This window comes from Benincasa hispida, chromosome 5 (genome assembly GCF_009727055.1).
Source record: "Benincasa hispida cultivar B227 chromosome 5, ASM972705v1, whole genome shotgun sequence".
Taxonomy (NCBI): Eukaryota; Viridiplantae; Streptophyta; class Magnoliopsida; order Cucurbitales; family Cucurbitaceae; genus Benincasa; species Benincasa hispida.
Window position 1 is genome coordinate 23,922,589 of NC_052353.1, and position 21,332 is coordinate 23,943,920.

At 34.7% G+C, this 21,332-nt stretch overlaps 1 protein-coding gene and 1 long non-coding RNA gene across 2 annotated transcripts; both read left to right on the forward strand.

Annotated features, from left to right (window-relative positions):
* Positions 1 to 952: 952 nt before the first annotated feature.
* On the forward strand, positions 953 to 20,114 carry LOC120077702 (probable plastid-lipid-associated protein 4, chloroplastic). The gene is made up of 6 exons (XM_039031664.1): positions 953 to 1,349; positions 4,914 to 5,027; positions 7,862 to 7,957; positions 10,000 to 10,074; positions 12,198 to 12,265; positions 19,788 to 20,114. Exons 1-6 carry the CDS (start codon positions 1,026 to 1,028, stop codon positions 19,858 to 19,860), a joined length of 750 nt encoding a protein of 249 aa, XP_038887592.1. The 5' UTR covers positions 953 to 1,025; the 3' UTR covers positions 19,861 to 20,114.
* LOC120077703 lies at positions 12,890 to 19,255 on the forward strand. Its single transcript, XR_005481821.1, has 2 exons — positions 12,890 to 15,168; positions 15,300 to 19,255. It is a non-coding gene; the product is annotated as an uncharacterized LOC120077703 (long non-coding RNA).
* Positions 20,115 to 21,332: the final 1,218 nt, after the last annotated feature.

Genomic DNA, 21,332 nt, shown 5'->3' on the forward strand with positions numbered 1-21,332 from the left:
TAATATGTAACAATATAATATAAAAGAAGAAGAATGTCATACATTAAACATCGAAAAATATATTATCAAAAGTTTAAGTCATCCAATACAAGTAAGTCTCGATGATAGCTAAATATGATAATAAAGTTGTATCATATCTTTCATATGTTGCCCAAATTTGATCGGTACATTCATCTTTTACTCGAGCCATTTGTCTTAAATGATGTCGAGTCAAATCTAACTTAATTATATTATTATGTAAATGTCGTGGTTGTAAGATATTAAAGCTAAATGAATGTCTTAGTAAAATGAATTTGTATATTGTAAAATTCTACTCAGTTTCAGTTATACTAAAAATATTAGAATTAAAATTGTATATAAACAAGCATATTGCAAAATTTAACACTCAAAAGTTGAAATATATATATAAAAAAAGTTAATATACATATTGAAAATTAAAATAATATATAAACCTAAGCATCGAAAAATTTTAAAATTTGAAATTAAAATAAAATATAAATATAGCAAAATTATTTTTGTAAATAGAAAAATTAATAAAGAAAATAAGAAAAATATAAAAGATGGAAATAAATATAAAAGAAAAAATAGTGCCCTTGAGAATTGAAATTTGAAATTTAAAAATATTAGAAAATATTAAAATTAAAATAATATATAAATTTAAAAATTGGAGAATTTTAAAATTTAAAATTAACAAATATAAGAATTGGAGAATTATTTTTTTGTAAATAACACAATTAATAAAGAAATGTAACGAAGAAAACAGATTCTTCAAAAAATAAAAAAAATCGAAAATATCCAAAAAAAGAAAAAAAAAAAACTCGTAGTGGGATTCGAACCCATGACTGGCAAAAGGAATTAAGTTACCATTAGGACCAGAAATACTTCACGAACGTAATAGTGATAAAATCCCAAAAGTGAGAGAAGCCCCCAACCATACAAAAAAAACGGAACTGCTTTGGAGCGCAAATGGCAACCGTTTCTCTTTCGTTGCGTTCTTCTTTAGCACACACACTAAAGAGAAAAAGATGGCAATGGCCTTATCCTCATCTACACTTACTCCGACCATCAAACTGTCGCCTCCTTCAACATCCCAACAACCCAGGTTTCTTCTTCGCATTCCTTCAAACCCCATTTCCGCTGCCCCATCTTCAAACACTAAGTTCCTCACTGCTTCACCTTCTCACAAGTGGAGGATCAGAATCTCTTTCTTTCCTACCTTTTTGAACAAAGGAAAAGGAAAAGGAAAAGGAAAAGATGTTACTGCTCTTAAAGAGGAACTTCTTCAGGCAATTGCGCCCCTTGATCGAGGAGCTGAGGCCACTCCTGAAGATCAGGAAATGGTTGATCAGGTTGAGTTTTACTCACTTGCATGTGAATTTTGATTATGGAGTAGTTTACTTTATTGAGGATTGTAATTTGAAGAGCCCCATCATGTCTCTTAGTCACTCCTGTCTCGTGGTTGAATCTTCGAGTGAGGTTGATAAAGAAGATACTTGATGTTTCAGAGTCAGGGGATTGGGGCGGGCATAAGGCTTAGAAAGGAATCATTGTAATTTGTGACCGATGGTTTCATAATGTTGGATTTTAGATAGAGAGATTAAAATTAATACTCTTTACCCACATATATCTAAGGGTTCAGAGAGGGAAAACCACAGTGTGGACTGTCGTGGGTGGCCAAATTGAATAATTTCCCTATTTGAAGAGTGTATACGATTTTTTTTTTCTGTGTCTTGCTAAATCATTTTTTTGCGTCTGCATTTTTCGTTGAATAGTCAGATCTGCATATTGTAAGAAAACAGGATTACCTCCTTACATGAGTTAGAGAATGTGAAGTGATAGGAAGGAATGCTTTTGTCTTAGTTATGGAGGTTTTATTTGGTCATTTTTCTCTGTGATGGATCATGATACTAGACGAAGGCAAAGGTGGTGGTATTTTGGAGATGGAGATATGCTTGTGTGTTTCAAGATATGTTTTGTACGAAGCTAGAATCTAAAGGTAACATCTTAAGGTCCCTAAATGTGCTGTTCATGATACACATTGTTGGTCAGAGCACAATGCATGCCACGAGAACTAGCATAACATGCTCATTTGGTTAACCGGTCCTTCTTTGAAGCCTCAATCTCAATTATTATGGGTTAATGCTGTCAAAGCATTGCTTGCTGAATTATGGGTTGAAAGACACCAAAGGATATTCCATGATAATTCCCTTCAGTGGTCAGATCGGTTTGGAATTGCAAGGATCAATGCTTCTCCTTGGTGCTCTCTTTCTAAGCTCTTTGGGAATTAGCCTATTTTATGTCTCATGATGTTTCTTGATATTATTTTATGTCTCATGATGTTCTTGATATTATGTTTGTCTCATGATTTACTTTGAATATTTTGTTTTCTTGTACTTGGAGCATTAGTTTCTTTTCATCAATTCAATGAAAAGTTATGTTTCCTTTTAAAAAAAGTCAGGTCTCTTTTCATTGTACTTGGAGCATTATTCTCTTTTCATTAGGTCTTTGAACATCATTGTGAAGCATTTAATTCATAAAGTCTACATGCAAACCTAGGATCCATTACTCTGTTATCTAATTAAATATATATCAGTTCTAAAAGATAAATTATTATTCTATATTTGTATTCAATTTAATAAATCATAACATAGATAATTTTACATGTGTATTCACTTTTTAACAATTAATAACATGGTTTCTGTTGGGTAAGAAACTGAGCTTTCATTGAGAAAAATGAAAGAATAAACAATGGAAAATGAAAGAACAAGTCCAACGAAAAGGGGCTTCATTCCAAGAAAATCAAACTAAGACCATACTGTGAGACCCCTAATTAAATATGTATATTTGAGAAGGTGTAAGAAGGGTAATTCACGGGAGACAACTAGTTAGTCACTATGAAGCACATACACAAATATGGATAAGATAGGACATGATAATACGCCAATTTCTAAATAATAAAGATATGGATACGTTGAGGATACATCATTTTTATATATTTATATATTTATATATTTTATATATCTCTTTATTTATGTAAATTTAACACAAAGATACTAAATGTAATCCTCCACCAAAAAGCATAAAATGCCAAGCTAATACTAAATTTTGAAATTGAAATACATATTACATTATTCCACAAAACATTCATTCAACAAATCAAAACAAAATTTTTAATACAAAGTAGCCTAGAAACTAGAAAAATTTGAAGCCTTCAAGTCTCAAATATCGTAACATCTTCAACAATGGAGGAGGAGGTTGAGTTTATGGAAGGATTTAATGGCATTGGCTTGAGGTTGAAGATGTCATCTTACCTAACTACCTAATAATTTAGGTTAAATTAAAGGAGATTTAAAAAGAGTGTGAAAGACATAATTCAAAGCCAATAGTGGGATCGAAACTCCTTGGTATAATCGCTTCGAGGCAGCAAAGCTCAATGCCTCACTTTGGTGCTCCATTTCTAATTGCTTTGAAGCCTACTCCTTGCAAGACATAATTTTAAATTGGCAATCTTTTTGTCAACTGGAAGATTAATTGAAGCATCAGAAGTAGAGACAGGAGCTTCGCTTTCTTTAGTACTCTTATTTGTCTTAGCTTCTTGATGTAATTTAGATTTCTATAGCCTAGTTCTATATTTTGTTCGGTTGCAACATTCAGATTGTATTGCTTCATCAGACTACTCTTATTTTAGCCTTTGTTGGCATTCTCATTTTGTTGGATATGATGAGGGTGCTATGGGGGTGTCAACCTAGTTGAGATGCTCTGGTGCACCTACTGATCCTTTGGTTTCCTGATTGATTTCCTTGTATTTGCCTTTATTATGAAAGTACTCATCTCTTGTACTAATTATATTGATTAATAAAGGCTATTTTCTTTTCAAAAAAAAAAAAAAAGTGTGAAAGAAAAAGGCTGTGGGTGGGTGGCGCATTTAAAATATGATTTTTAGTATTTGAAGAAATGAAACGAGGGGCGTAGTTGAAGAAATAAAATGAAGATGAAGGGGGAGGGCCGTGAGTTGAAGTTTAATGTGAGATGAGAAGGAATATGATTTTTAGAGTTTATTTTCTTTTACTTTTTCTGTTTTTATCTTTTTATTTTGTTTTGGTTTGCCTCATTGGGTTTGTGAATGTGAATTAAGTGGGCTGTGGGCTGGGCATTTAAATACAACATCAAGCCTTCAAAAAATAGCTTCAGTGTGTCCACTTCACGTATTTGGAAGAGGACACACGTATCCAAAAAGGAAAAAAATCAAATACTTCACATCACGTAATCGGGACATGTATCTTCCACGTAGCTGGACATATCAGTATCAGATACTTGTCTGGTACTGATTCTCTGCAGTTTCTATGCACTTTGAAGAATCTGTGCTTCATAGGTTAGTGGCACAATTGGTTGAGGGAATGTACGGTGGTGTGGACCATGAGAGGTTTTTGAAGGGTTTGGAAACTGAAGGTTGGGTATGGGGCAGAAGCTTTGAAGGAGAGGATTTGACTCTCTCGAATAGACAATAGGTTTATGTGTTTTCCTTATCTTGTTTTCATATATCTTTTACGAATTTCCTTGTAATTGTTGAGGAATTGTTGAATTGATATTTCAGTGAATAGATATCGACCAGGAAGTTAAATCCCCTATTCTTGGTATATTTGTGATCTTTTTGCTTGCTGGATTTTTTGGTACCTAATCCATAATTACAAAAAGGCCTGTGACTCTTATCAGAAAAAAGAAAAAAACAAAGGGCCTAGTGACCAATGCCTATAAGGAGGTATCAAACCTCCTCACCTAACAAACCTCGTCACATGACCTCTCCACCTCTCGGGCTTTTTGAGTGGTGGAGAGGTCTCTTTTTGTATGTATATACACTTCTAATAAATCATAGCACAGTTAACATTTGTTCTCACTTTGATCATTACCAACAGATATCACGCAAGCTTGAAGCAGCCAACCCCATAAATGAACCCCTCAAATCTGATTTACTAAATGGGAAATGGGAGCTCATATATACTACTTCAAGATCAATTCTGCAAACTGAGGTAGCTGGATACTTCATTACAACACGTTTCCTCACAAGTATTTCTCTACTCCAGCATGCTTGCACAGTACAGATGTTTATGTCGTTTCTCGATCTCTCTCGTTGAATTCCAAATTTTGATTGATATTTAGAAATGAGATCTTTCATCAGCTATTGTTGATAAACTACAATCTTTAATTAAGACAAATGTGTTAACGTCCATAAATAAAATTACTAGCCTAAAACAAGCAAAGGAGCCTCATAAAACAATTGAAAAGAAGGATCAAGCTACCAAGAATAGAAAACAAAATATAATCACTCACCAAAAAGACTTGGTAGAAGAAACCCTAGGGAAACTCTTGAAGCGATTCAAACTTCAAACCATCTTTCAAGATTCCACTGTTCCCTCAAGAATCCTCTTGGTACTTTCTAACCAAGTTGATCAAAGAATAACAAAATGCCTAAGAAGCTAAAAGAGTCTTTGTTTATTTATTTATTTTTTGAAAAGGATAAGAATCAATAAGGAAATGAAAAGAGACTAATGCTCAGAAATACAAGAAGAAACAAAAAAAAATCCAGAAAACCTCAAACTTAGAAACATAAAGTAGCGTAGAAAGAAGCAAAAATACAAAACTTAAGAGTGCCCTAGAGGAGTAATCCAAGGATGATAAATGTCTTGAATTGAAAGCCCTTCAAAATATTTGGAGATATAGCACCATGAGGCAACCTCTAACGGGCCGAATCAAATTGAGTAAGAGAACTTTGGGAAGAACTCTCGAAGATGCATTGATTTCAAAGAATTTCCTCCCTTAGAAGTAGAAGCACTAGAAGGTTCTGTCAGTGGAGCTCTCACTTTACTTTCTCTCTATGTATCTTGGTTCTTTCATAATGGAGTTTAATCTTTCTCATAGTATTAGATTAACTATGTAACTCATTCTATCAAGTATTCGTTTATATTATGTCTTTTTTTAATGCCATCACAGGCGAGTTTGGAATAGATTGGATACTGCAAAATTTCTCATGGAAAGGGATTGATGGAGGTAAGGTAGCTCATTTGTTTTGCTGGAAATTGGTCTATAAAGCACAAGATGATGGGGGGTCAGGTATTAGAGCCTTAAAATACAGAAATTCAGCTCTGTTGGCTGAACGGGGGTGGCGTTTCACGATGGAGCCCCACCCATTTTGAAGAAAAGTTATTGTTAGTAATCATGGCAGCTCTCCTTTTGATTGGCAGTTAGCCGCAAGATATAGATTCAGTCTCAAAAGCCGATTGGATTAATATTTCAAAGACTTGGAAATGTTTTCAATCTTTTGCTGCATTCAAGATCAACAATGGTGCTTGTATTTACTTTTGGAAGGATATATGACTTGAGAATTTTCCCTTAAAAACTCGCTTTCTACAATTATTTGCAATTTCCACTTCTCAAAATGGCTTGGTTTTGAAATTCTGGGATTCATCTTTGCTTTTCTGGAACCTTAATTTTCGTAGATTATTGAAAGATGAGGAAATTTCTGCCTTGCTAACTCATTTGGAGATTCTTGCTTCCATGAATGTTGGCTCACAGGAAGATTCCAAGATTTGCTCGTCTTTATCATTTGTCTTCCCTTGAAAATCGTTTGGTTTCTAATTTTTTGGTTTAGTTTAGAGAGCTCAGTTTCATCTCAGTTTCTTTCTCATTTGGTTTTACTTGTGAACACCATCGATCGACTATCAAAAAAGATGCATTCGTTAGTGGGTCCTTTTTGTTGTATTCTTTGTTGGAAGACAATGTAAGACCTAGATCACCTACTTTGGAGTTGTGAGTTTACAAGATCTATGTGGAGCTGCTTCTTCTAGGGGTTTGGCTTTGTGCTTGCTCGTCAGAGGGTTGTTTGAGATTTGATTGAGGAGTTTCTTGTCGATTCCTTGGTCATTTTTATGTTGTGATGAGGTGTGTGCTTTGTTATGTAATCTTTGGGGTGAGAGAAATAACAAAGTTTTTAGAGGTGTGTAGAGGGATCCTTGTGATGTTTGGTCCTTGATGGGGTCCAAGTTTTCTTTGGGCTTCAACTTAAGACTTTTCAACAAGAAACAACTTATTGATATAATGAAAAGGAATAAATGTTCTTATATAAAAAGAAAAGGAATAAATGTTCTTCAAGGGATACAAACCCCTAAATGGAGTGAAAATAAAGAAAAAAAATTAAAAACAAGAAATTATAGACAATTACAATCAAATTGAGATCAACCATGAAAACATTTAAAGAACAATAGACTATTCCAAATTCCTTGCCGTCTGCGAACCAAAATAACACAATGAGAGCTTGCAAACCAAGGTTGAAACTAAGAACAAAGACTCCACAAACCATTGATAATTAAAGATATCGGCAAATGGCCGACTTCTCGCAGAATCAATATCCTCTCATTGGTTTGTAAAATTTGAATTGATAATAGTTCTGGAACCCCAATAGAAGATAACTCCTTTATCACCGATTCACACGTTGGCCGTGGGATGGTGTATGAGACAAAACATGAAAGGGTATTTGAGTAATTATCATGTGTCTGATTCCTACTCCAATTCAATTTCTAGTAAACGACATCAATAGGTTTTTTTTATTATGATTTCAGATAATTTTTAGTAAATGACATCCAAAGAATAATATTCCTATTCTCATTGATTTCTCTCCAGTTGATTTTATATTTCGATTCTTGGTAAGTAAACCGGGCCTGACAACATTGAAATAAGATGACAAATATCCATACAACACATTGAGTGCTATGTTAAATCATCAATTGTTTAAAATTTAGGCTATAGAGTTAAGGTGGACTTAATCTCTTAATCATTTGATAAATTCTTAACAGTTGTGTTTTGACAGAGGCCCAAGTTTTTAAGATCAAGAACAAACTATCAAGGAATCAATGTAGATACACTCAGAGCTCAAAATATGGAATCTGGGCCGTTCTTCAACCAGGTATAAGTTACAGCTCCCTTTATTGCATTCATTTTTAATGAGATATTACATGCTTTCTCTGTCTTACTTCCTAATTAACTTTTGTGTCAATGGATCATCTTTGTATGTAATGTAATTTCTGTAAATTGTATTTACTATTGTCTTTACTCTTTGCCCACCAGATGCCATATCAGATGATGTTATTTTGAAACCAAGTTACGAACTGGATGATATCACATCTTTAGATGAAGATGGACCATTTAGCTTTTTACATACTAATGGTTATCCACTTAAGACTCGAGAAAATGGAAATGCATTGAAATGAGGTTAATGTCTTACTTAAGTACCAAGTTTTGATTAAAAAATTCAATAGTTAGTGTGTCAATACGTATGTAAATTTCTTGTTGTAGCTTGTTAAATCATCAACCAACTTAAAAGCTTAAGCTGATAGGTTATTGTAAATTTAATTATTTTAATACTTCAACACTCTCCTTCACTTGAGGGTATCTCATCTCCCCTTCATTTTGTAGCCCTTTGTTGATAATAAAATGATGTTTGTTTCTTATTGTTGCGTTATTTTTGTGCAATGTAGAACTGAAAGTGTACAGTGTCAAGTTTTAATATAGTGAATTGAGTTTGAGTTTTGTCCATAGGATTGGGCTGTTAATTTAATTAAGTGCTGCAACTACTTCTAACTTATTTTACATGGAGGGCCAAACATCAAAGTCGGGTTATTGACTAAGCACTATTCCTACTCCTAATGAGGTCGACTCCATTGTAAAATGCATGAAAGTTGATCCCCATTGTCTGACCCTACATAAGTTGTATATCTTTGGAGTAATGTTCACTTTCTTGGTTTTCTTGATCTTCTTCCTCTAGTGTAGCAACTGCCCTCCTTTGTGGACACTCATTTGAGAGGTGTCCTTGTTGCCCACAACGAAAACATTTCCCTAATGTTGGTTTTCCATATGTATTAGCATTATGTCTTTCGTTTCATTGATGCTTGATCACTTGGTTTGCTTTGTTTTGAAGATATTTCTTTGATTTCGTACAGGAAGTATTTCCATTTTGGACTTGTTTGTTATTGTCAGATGTTCTTCTTTGATATGTGTTAAATGGTTTGTCCCATGCATTTTTCTTGTTAGCTGTAGTTTCTGTTTTCTTTTCAATCTTGGTTTCTGCTTTGGTTCTCCAGTGTTCACGTTGACAAAGAAGCTCTCTACACATTTAACCCAATTGAGAAATGCTTCAAGGTCGATTTTCCTATTAAATGTTGGCATACCAATCTTCATGTTATAGTCTGTGGTTGGTTCTCACATTCTTTGTCATGATCAACTCTCACAAGTTGTCTATTTCCTGGAAATCTTCTAATAAGTAGTTCCTCATTATCACTTGAGGATTCTGAATCTTGATCTTCTTGTTGGAGTTCTTGGATTCTTGAAAGGTTTACCAATGCTTGATTTCTTGCTGGAGATTGTGAGTGGCTCCCTATTATTAATTCTGCATGGTTTTGTTGTCTTTCTTGATTTTGATTCCCATTTCTTGCATTTTCTCTATTATCGAAAGGTTGAGGTGGAGGAGCAGCAATGGTTAAAGTGAATGTACGCCACAAGACTAAAAAATACAAAGCACCAGATCGGTTACCACATTAAATGTTTTCAGCATAAAACAGACATAAAAAGGACTATTAAACTACATAGCCTGAACAAACTAGAAAACTAATAACGTATAACCAACCTAACAATTAAAAGGACAAGTGATACATCACCTACTTAAGTGGAGACATCAATCAGAGGGAATTTTTTTTTTTGCAGCAGAGGTAGTTGAGAGATTGTATGATCCTTAGTTTAAATGTTGAATAGGTTTAGTCCTTTTAGTACTAAAAGTTTCTATACGGGTTTAACTGTTGAATTCCAAGAAGCATTGCAAAAAGGATGTAACAATATATCAAAGAAGTGGTTATCCATTTTTCTTAATTAGATAATGAGAGGGATTGGTTTATGAGTCCAACTTTACGTTCATGTTAGATAATAAACCACTACTCATATTTGTCCTTTTCGTAGGTCACAGCAAACTTGAAGCCTTTAAATTCAAGAAAAGTAGCTGTTCAATTTGACACATTCAAAATCCTTGGTCTGGTAAGTCATTTGGTTTCTTTGACTATTTTACTTGGTTCCATATGCAGATCAAACTATATTTTGTACATGCATTTTTCAGACTCTGGGATTCATTTTCTTTAAATAATTGAAATGAGAAGTTACATTACTGGATAGTTTGGATGTCTTTTGTAGGGCCTATGACTGAAGCTATTTTAACTGGACACCCTGCTTAGAAAGAATTGAGACCCTTGGACCTACTTTCAAACCTAGGAAACCTGCTTAGCTGTTGCAATTAAATTTTAAGCTTCTTAACTTTCTAAATAAGTTCAACATACTACGTTTCATTAAAATCTTTAAATAATGGATTTGAAGCATTTCAATTTTAAAAAATTAGTAGTTAGGTTACTGTTGGCAATGGAAAACAAATGTGAAGTCTTATCTAGAGTAAAATTAGTTGGTTATGCTAGTTAAATAACTTGAACTATATTATCTCCAACCAGCATCGAGTTGGATAAGCATACAAATGTCTTTGAGTTTGGAGTTTCTGTTGCTGGTCAGCAAAAGGAATTGCTCTGTTCTTTTATCACTGGTATTTCTATTTGTTTGTTGATTAGCTAAGGGTCAAGCACCAATTGCCTTTTGACTAGGACGGGTGGTGGGGGTTGGGAGAAACAGTATCCGCAAAAATGATTGTAAGAATTAGTGCCTGGAAATGATATTTGGATAAAATTGACTATATCATAATTGGGAGAAACAAAATTAGTAAAACTAACGACACTGGGGTAAGTGTCCCATATTTCTTTTGACCATGCTACAGAAATTTTGAGTACTTTTAATTAAGTTTCATTTTTTGCCCTCTCATAAGTCGTTCCAAAAACACCATTATTGCAATTTAGTAACTGCAAGTTTTTTAAATTTATTATTTAAAATTTTTAATTATTATTTTATTTATCTTATTTTTACTATAAATTATGGAGGGCTAATTGGAAGCCAACTGCCTAAAAATTATAGCTCCACACAAAATGCTCAAAATCACATCTCTAGAGGATATGGTCTAGGTCTTTCTATTGCTTTCTGACAAACAATACAACAAAATGGTCCAACTAACAAAGGCAACTACTTTTTAAGGACAAATGAATTAGATAAGAAAACGTGATGCATAGAGGTTTATCTTCCACCCGCTGATCCTCCCCAAAATATGTTTTCTTCTCCTCTCCCATTATACAATGAACCAAGCAAGAAACAGAAGGAAGCTCAAGGAAATATCCTTCCATAGATTCCTGTGTGTGCCTTTAATCCTACCCGACAACCATTCAAAAGAATGAGGTTCGTATTCTTTGCTTGGGGTTTTTCCCTTGTACATATCAATGAATTGTTTCTTTTACCAAAAGAATGAGGTTCATGCTTGCTGGCAGTAATCCTATACCAGAGGGTTTTAGGCTCAAGGATGTTGGGTCTATGGGCTGGTTTTGTAGGATGCAACAGGCCCACCTCTTGGAAGTAATCTCAAATCTGTTTCTTTTTGGAACCCAGTGGTAGATAAATTAAGGAAGAGTTTGGCTTCTTGAAAGAAAAGATTCTTCTCCAAAAGTGGTAGAACAAGTGGCTCGGAGTTTCATGGGCTGCTTTACAGATTCTGCAACAATGAGGGGAGAGAGCCATGTGAGAATTAGGGACCATAAATGCAAAATATGGAATTTTTGAAATAGGTACCTAGATTTTCAAGCTCAGATAATTTGTAAATTGACGTGAAAGACAGCTTTTATAAATTAAACTATCAAATCATTTACTCATTTCACAGAAACTAAGCTAAAAACTACAGAAGACGAGATTTCTGAATAGGCTATCTTAAAGAAATCCTATTCAGAAATCTCCTCAGTACCTCAGGTATAATAAACTACAATGAAGAAATCCTCCCGCTAGCTTGACACTGCCTAGTCATACCAATCTCCTCAGTACCTTAGGTGACTTCTACATGGAAACCAAACCCAATGCTTTTCTTAAATGATGAAGTAAGGCAAGGTACACCTCTGTCTGGTTGTGGCTGAACGGAATCATATTGGCTGAGTGCCAATCATAGAGCATTCCACTAAGGTCTCACAATGGATCTCTCGCCAGTTCTAATTTCATTGATGTAATCCTTTTCATGTCTTGATCAACAGATACCGGTTAAAGCACCTGGAAGAGCCCGCGGTGAACTGGAAATCACATATTTGGATGAAGAGTTGCGGTAAGTAATCGTGCTAAAATTTTCTTACCATTTTCTAGTTTTATTCTGGTTATAGGAAATCTGCTTGATTTTTGGATTATAAGCAGTTAGTTCTCTATGTGAAACATGTTTAGATTAGATGATATCTATGTCAAAATGTAATAGTAAAGTCTTTATCCAATGAATAATCAATTTTCACGTCCTAAAACTAATTTTATTTATAGCTTAGTGGATGACAGAAAACTGTTAATATGAACAATAAAATTAATAATTATTTCGAAGATAAACTACAAGTTATATGGATAAACTTCTTATTATAGTGGTCATTGATCTAAATGAGCTTGAAATAAAAGCTAGTTCAAGGTCTAGATTACAAAAATAATAGTTTAGAAGAAAGTTTGTGTCTAAAGGTTAGTAGGTCGACTCAATATCAACTTGAATCCAGTATCTCTAGTTGCCTCTATCCTTGAAATTCAAACAAATGTTGCTTCTTTTGTAGGAGGCTTTTAAGTAACCTTTTCTGAAGGAAGTTGCGAGAAGGGAGTTTTTTTTTNCATCCCGATCTTCGATCCTTCCATCGCTTGTTCAATGACTTTGCCGACTCCGGTCGCGATCTTCACAATTGGGTACGTGTTAAATCACCACTTAACTCAAAAGCTTAAGTCAATAGATCACAGTAAAATAATCTTATACCTATACTTTAATACTCCCCTACTTGTGGACTTGAAAATTTACACAATACTTGACAAGTATAAATATTAATTGGAAATGGATTTTTCAATTTGATCGCCTGCTCTTTTTAAGAGAATAAAAGTATTTTATTATGTTCAAATATGTGAAACTTCTTCTTCTTTTTTTTTTTTTTTTTTTTTATAAGAGATAATTTCATTGATGAATGAAATTACAAAAGAGAAGGGAAAGAAGCCCCAACAACAAAAGAGTTATAAAAGACATCTCCAATTGGTCAAAAGAGTATCAAAACTATAACAATTGAATTGCTTAGATAATTTACACCAAGAGAGAAATGCTAATCACATGATCAAAAAAGAGGTCGAAATGTTGGGTTTTGTTGTTGAAGAGACGATTGATCTGTTCAAACCAGACCTATCAAAGGAAAACCCTAACAATATTTTTCCAAAGAAGACCTTTTCTCCCCTTGAAAGGATGATCATCAATAACAAGGGAGAGGATTAGGTTGATATCCAGGGGAAAGACCATATGCCAATTAAAAGGAAGAAGAATGTGGTTCTAGAAGGTCCTTGAGAAAGCACAAAACATAAATAAATGGCTTTGGGATTCATTGTCTTTTTTGCAAAGATAGCACTAGTTGGAATGGCTCCTCCATACCATCAAGAAGAGTGATTTCCGCTATAATTTGATTCTTTTGAATGTCAACACAACCAAAGGTTTCTTCGTTCCAAGCTTTGAGGATTTCTTTAAGGCCCTTCAACTTAACAATAAAGCCATGTCCCGGTCGCCCAAGCAAAGGAGTGTTCTTCCGCCAATAATCAACAAGGTCACCGAAATCTTTGTGCAACAGCCACATATTTTCAAAGTGGAAAGGGGTGGGACCCCATTTGTGACCAATGGATAGCAAGATAGGGTAGTGGTCGGATGTCGCTCTCCAATCTCTTGGATATAGTGTAGGCAAATTTCTGTTGAATGCTTTCAGTTATCAAAAAACAATCTATGAGTGTGAAGATCGAGTAATATCTACGGGTCCAAATCCAATTGATATTTGGCGCATGGAAAAGTCTGATGAACGTTTGGCGGTCAATGTGACTGAGGTTGCCTTGACCAGCTGTACGACAGAGCAGTAGATACCAACAAGCATTTTTCTTCTCCAAGGCGAACCAGGGTTACATGGGATCCGACACCCAAGGAGTCAGAAGTGAGCTTGGGCCCTTCTCTTAGTTTGTCTGACGCGAAAGGGAAAGGAAAGGCCCATGTGCAGGAGTGTGAATCTGAGCTTCTTAACAGACTGGCCTCGAAGGGCATTATTATACTGAAGAAGACCCATCCCACTGAATCCAATGAATCCAATAAAAATAAAAGCTCCTTCCCTAAAGTCCATAAGCCCAAAGGGATTAAATTTTCAAATAAATATGAAGCCCATACTTCTCTAAATAAGGGTGTGATCTGTTCCACGAACGTAAGGGAGACTTCTTCCTGAAAAATGCAGAATTGAAGATCTACAAAAGTTGACCTCGAGCAATCATCGAAAATTTCTCTCTCAGCCCAGGGAACTTGATTTCTGAAAATCAATTTACTCCTCTGCTTGAGAAAAATTCGGAGATCCCAGACTTTCAGATGGTCTTCCGCGATGATTTTGACTTGAGTTGATGAAGGTGAAAAAAATTTTGATGCTTGACAATCCATCTCCTCTGCATGATCAAAACTTGAACTCAATTGAAATTAAGAGTGAAACTGAGCTCCAGTCAACTGTCTCCCCCTAAAAGACTGTTCCCCTTGAACAAGGAAGTGGTTGAAACTTTGTTAGAACATAATTTGTGTATTCGTGCCATCATTTGAAAAGGAAATGGGCACAGAAAAGGTGGGGCCTCAAATAAAAACTAACCAGAGAAGTCAAAGCGCTGATTAGCAGTTGGGAAAAGGAAGCGACAACGATTAAAAATATTAGTTCTCAAGGCATTATTGTTTCTCCATGTTAGTTCTCTCCTGGAATGTTAGAGGTCTCAATGCTCACCCCAAAAGAGCTTTGGTGAAGAATTTGTTGGTTAAATTCAATCCGGATGTTGTTATTCTCTAAGAATAAAAAATTAGCGACATTGATAGAAAGATGGTGAAGTCTATATGCAGTAGTCGTCATATAGGTTGGGTGGCTCTCAATGCTATTGGCTCATCGGGAGGAATTTTAATTATGTGGAAGGAAGATTCTGTTACGATGGTTGACTCTTTTCAAGGTCAATTCTCCCTCTCTATTCTCTGTAGACTTAATGCTGATTTTCTTGGTTGGATCACAGGCATTTATGGCCTTTCCCCATATAAAAAACAAAGACTAACAAGAGCTCTCAAACTTGTATGGTTTATGCAGAGATTTTTGGTGTGTCGGATGGGACTTCAATGTCGTTAGATGAGCTACTGAGAAGAGCTTGGGTGACCGTTCTACAAGAAGTATGAATCTGTTTAGCAACTTGATAGAGGAGATGGAGTTAGTCGATATTTCATTTCGGAATGGCTCTTTCTCGTGGTCCAGATCAAGAATTAGACCGGAAGCTTCAAAGATTGACCGCTTTCTTCTCTCTAAACCGTGGCTAGAGTTTTTTAGAGAAGTCAAAGCTGACAAACTCCCACGTGTTACTTCAGATCACTTCCCTATTTTATTATCTTTAGGCGTGTAGTTGTGGGGTCTAACTCTATTCAGATTTGAAAATGTTTGGCTTGATCATCACATGTTTGGTAAGAATTAAGAAGGTTGGTGGGCTAGCTTTAACGTTGAAGGATGGTCGAACTATGCTTTTATGGAGAAGCTTAAAATGGGAGGTGCTAAAAAGGTGGAATAAGGAGGTCTTCGAAAATATCATAACTCAAAAGAAAGCTTTGCTTGAGAAGATTTGTTCTTTTGATTCGATGGAAGATGCGGGTCCTCTCACTAAAGTTGATACTAAGAAAGAGAGGATTGTAAGGCTGCCCTCCTTGAGACTATCATTAAAGAACAGAGGATCTAGGTCCAAAAAAGCAAAGTTCATGGCTTTAAGAGGGTAAGGGAAACCCAAACTTCTTTCATAGATGGGTCTTGGCAAGAAAAAGTAAGAACTTAATATCGGTTTTAGAAAGTAATGATGGTCAGATTCTTTTGACTGAAGACAAGATTGTGAATGAAATTCTATCTTTTTACACTACCCTTTATAGTATTAAAATTCCCCAACCTTTCACCTTTGAAGGTGCTAACTGGGGGGCTCTTAGCCCTTACAACTCTTTAGCCTTGGATGTTTTGTTTGAGGAACCTCAAATCTCTGAGCCCAGATGGTATGACAGGTGAGTTTAATAAAAAGTCTCCTGAAGCCCGATTTAGCAGGGGTGTTCCAAGATTTTTTTTAAAAATGGTGTTATCAATAAATGTCGCGATGAGACGTACATTTTCCTTATCCCTAAGAAGAAGAAGGCCTCTCGGGTTAGTGACTTCAGACCTATCAGTTTGGTGACCTCCCTGTACAAAATCATCTCCAAGGTGTTGGCTAAGAGACTAAAGAAAATTCTGCCTTCAATTGTGTATGATTCTCAGGCTGCCTTTGTGGAGGGGCATCAAATTCTCGATGTTATCTTAATGGTTTCTGAATCAGTGGCGAAATAGAAGTCGTCTAGGAAAAAAGGTGCCCTCCTAAAGCTTGATCTTGAGAAAGCGTATCATAAGGTTGATTAATTTTTTTTTTTTTTTTATGCGGTTTTGAGGCTTAAGGGGTTCAGTAGAAAATGGATAAAGTGGATTTGAGAGTGTCTTTCCTCGACTGACTTCTCTGTTCTTATTAATGGTAGACCAAGGAGTAAGATTTATGCCAAAAGGGGTTTGCATCAGGGGGATCCACTAGCTCCTTTTCTCTTCACGATTGTGGGGGATGCCCTTTGTAGCCTCATTCACTTCTACAATGAAAGGAAGTTTGTTAGAAGTTTCTCTTTTGGTTAATATGCACTCAGATTTAACACAACTCCAGTATGTTGTTCTTTTTTGCTCTTGGGAGAATGGTAACCTCTCAGCATGGTGGCTTGTTGTTGACTTGTTTCTTTTGGGATCGCGGCTATCTCTCAATGTTACTAAAACTTCTATCATTGACATCAACCTTGATAGAGAGGATGTGAATCTTCACGCCACAAAGATTGGATGCAAAGTGGAGTCCTTCCCTTTTACGTACTTGGGCTTTCCTATTGGAGGGAAGCATAGTGCTAAGGAAGCTTAGAAGTTGCTTGAAGAGAGGCTCAAAGTTAAGGTGGACTGAGGAGAGGAATTTCCCTCTCTAAAGAAGGTAGGTCTACTCTTATTCCTTTCTATTTATTCTCCTTGATGCAAGCTCCTATTAACATTATCAACTGCCTTGAAAAGATCATTAGAGATTTCGTTTGGGATGGGGCCCATGGGGGCCCTTGCAACCCTACCTCCTACCTTGTCACCTGGAATTTGATGTTTCTCCCAATTACCTATGGTGGCCTTGGAACTGGGTCACTTTGTTGGAAAAAAAAAAAAGAAGCTTTCCTTATGAAATGGCTTTGGAGGTTTTGCTAGGAAGAGAATGCTCTATGGAGACGTAATATTGGGGCTATTTATGGAGTAGATGCTCACGGATGGACTTCAGAGGCACCTAAGAAGGGAAGAAAAACTAGACTTTTGGCTGGCATCTTAAAGCATAAAGACCAGTGTTTTGAGTTTATTTATTATAGGCAATAAGAAAGTGATCAGATTTTGGGTGGACAATTGGTGTGATCGTCAACCCCTACCACAGAAATTCTCCAATATCTTTACTTTATCTTTGAAAAAAGATGTTGTGATATAGGACTGCTGGTGTGCTTCCAGTCAATCATGGAATCTGGACCTTAGAAGAAATGTGTTTGATAAAGAATTGGGTGATATGGTGGCTAATTCGGAAATCTTAAACTCCTGGGCTGCCTCAGGTTGGTCGCAATTGCCTCAAGTGGAAGGTTGACTCCTTAGGGAAGTTTACTACCAAATCTACCTTTTTGAACGTCATCAAAAGAATCTCCTTCCCCATCTTCCCTTTGGTAAATCTTGTTTGGAAGCTTAAAATCTCCCCTAAAAAAGTCAAATTCTTCCTTTGGCCCTTGCTTATAGAGGCTTAAATACTCATGATAAGCTTCAAAGGACGTTTAAAAATATCCCTCTAGGCCCCTTTATCTGCTGCTTTTGTTTGAAAGATGAGGAATCTCTTGATCACTTATTTCTCCATTGTGATTTTGCTATTAAGGGGTGAACTCTTGTTTAGAACTTTTGGCTTGGAGCGTGGACTCCAAAACAAAGTTGATGACTGGCTACTTGATTGGCTTGATTGTTTCTCCTTCGTGGGTAAAGGGAAAGTTCTTTTGAGGTGTGCTTCTCGGTCTCTTTTGTGGTGTCTCTGGAAGGAAAGGAATTGTAGAGTTTTTAAAGATAAGTATACTTCTTTTGATTCTTTTTGGACTGTTGTTCAACACACAACCTCTTGGTGGTGTACTAACCATACCAAATTCTTTTGTAATTATACTCTCCATGATTTTTAACAATTGGAAGGCTCTTCTTAACTAGTGCTTTGGGGAGGGGTCTTCTTATAAGTGATTTTGAATTATTATGTTTGGTTTCCAAAGTGACTTTAGAATTATCAAATTATAAATAATGACATTTCCTATTTGAGAAATTATTTTAAAAGGGCAAAAAAACTATTCTTCAAAATAAGGGGAAATTCGGTATTTCAATAGAAGAATACAATGAAGGCAACTCTTTAACGGGATCTCCAGTCAATCATCCACCATGAATCGCCTGGTAACTAATTATTGAAAACTCAGTTTTAAATGTTTTTAGTTTTTTCTAAAATCAATTTCAACATTTGTCAAACATCAATATTTGAAAAGAAAGTAATTTTTATAACCATTCTCAAACATACACTAATATAAAGATCTAAACTCTAGGACTGAGAGTGACTTTGGTAGGCAGCACATCAAAACTCTTTGAAAATTTCTAAGCACTCTCCTTTTACGAGAATCACTTAATTTGCTCTTCTTCCAAAATTGTTTAGAGAAATGCTTTCACATAGTAACAATTCTTTATAAGCGTTTATGAAGTCATCCGTACAAGAACTTGGTGCAATTATGATGTCGTTCATTTGATCACTACTTACTAAAGTGTATGTGATGGTTACTTGCAATCTAATCAGTTCTGTTTTGTAACAATTGATTGCCAAAAGACCATTAATGATTTTTTTTCCAGGATAAGAAACAATTTCATTAACAAATGAAATAAAAAAAGAATTACAAAAAAAAAAAAAAAAAAAAAAAAAAAAAAAAAAAAAAAAACCTCATAATGAGATACAAGATGAACCAAAGGGATACCCCTTGAAGAAGATATAGGTACAACAAAAACCAAGGGGGAGGGTGAAAACAGAAGTGTAAGCTGGATTGATGATGCAAGAAGCCCGCCGATCTCCGAATGCAATTGAAAGGGAAAACTCGAACAAAATAACAATCCAAAGAACATCAATGAGTTGCAAGCGATTCTATAAAACAATGAAAACAAAAACCACTAAAGGCTTACATTGTCATGAATAGTAGTAAATGAGTTGACTTGAAAGTTTAAATAGAACCTAACCCAACAATTTTGCATGCACTGCAATATGATGGATCTTTCTTACTATCTTTATATGTTATACAAATAATAACAATGTTAAAGAGGCATTGAATCCTTTGAATATGGTCTTTTTAACGAATATGTTTTCATTGGTTCTCTTTTAATTCATTGGACATTAGATTGATATTACTTTTATACATTCATTCATCCCTGGGGTGTTATTAAGCTGTTATATATATGATTGAATTTTGACAGAATATCCAGAGGTGACAAAGGGAATCTCTTTATCTTGAAGATGATCGATCCTTCTTATCGAGTACCCGTGTAATGCTAATCTCTTTACGTTACTAGTAATATCTTCCTAAAGCCAGATGAAATCACAAAACCAGAGAGTGAATATTATGATCTTCTAAATTGATTCTCATGATATCTTCATAAAACTTGTGGCAATCTTCTGTATATTTGCCATATACCAAATTGTACCATAAGAATCTCTGCATCGTGTACCCTAGAAACAATTTGTTCTCTTGTTCCTGTGTTTTATGAGAATATATGTTTCATCCATTCATATTTTAATGTAGTAATTTGTATGAGTGTTTGCGAGAACCCGTAAGTATGATGGTTCATTAGGGGATTAATAGTACTTAAATTCTAAGATTTAATTATAATGGTAAAATGGATTTTTGATATAGCTGTAATTACGGATGATTGCAAATGAATCCATAGATGAATTTCATTAATTAATTTTGTATAATTGAAACTTATAATTTCTTTGTCTATAAAGTTCTCTTGCTAGTGCATTGGAACATGAGAACCAATTTGGTTTAGAGAAAAATAAAATAAAATTTTAATTGTGTTTTTTTGTGAACTCGAGGAGCATACAGAAACACAGATACCAATAAAATCTAATATTAAAATAAATAAGGTAATTGCAATTTATAGCATTTTTAGGAATAATAACCGAGTGTATAAATATCATTTTAAAAAAATTGCAAATATAGACAAGTCTATCAGCGATAAAGACTTCTATCTATGGTCTATTACTTATAGACTCCTACTAATAATATGATCTATCACTTATAGACTATTTAAATGTGGCCATAATTTTTTTTTACATTATGTTATATCTACTAATATTTTGAGTCTAATGTCTATATTTGTAACTGACCCAAATAAATATAATATAATATAATAATAAAATAAATAAATAAATATTAAGATAAATTAAATATAATATATAAATATATAGAATAAATAAATAAAAAAAGTAAATAAAATAAAAAGGATGGATTTCTCCACTTTCTCCAATCTTTTTGGATTTTGCCTAATGTGTGTTTGTCTTCCAAAATCTACCAAATGCTATTATTTATAGGTAGTTTGGCAAGTAGAGGGTAAATTACATTGACACTAATAATGTTTAAAGTTGAGACACATAAACAACACTTCGAAAAATGAGGGCATGACATATGGTCAATGACTAAGCATGAGCATTTAATAGGCATCTATTACCATAATATTTATAATACTCCCCCTTAGATGTCCCATTATATATATATAATATGCCTCGTTAAAACCTTATTAGGAAAAAAACCCATTGAGAAAAAAAATTCCTATTGATGGAAAAAATGTACATATTTCATATAATCTAATACTTTTAAAAAGAATACAGTATGCTTATTTCTCCTTGTGGAAACATCACTTGATATCTCTGAGTCGTCATATTCCAATATTGTGCACCAATGTCTCAAAAGTTATGGTTGGTAATGATTTTGTAAACAAGTCTGCTAGGTTATCATTCGA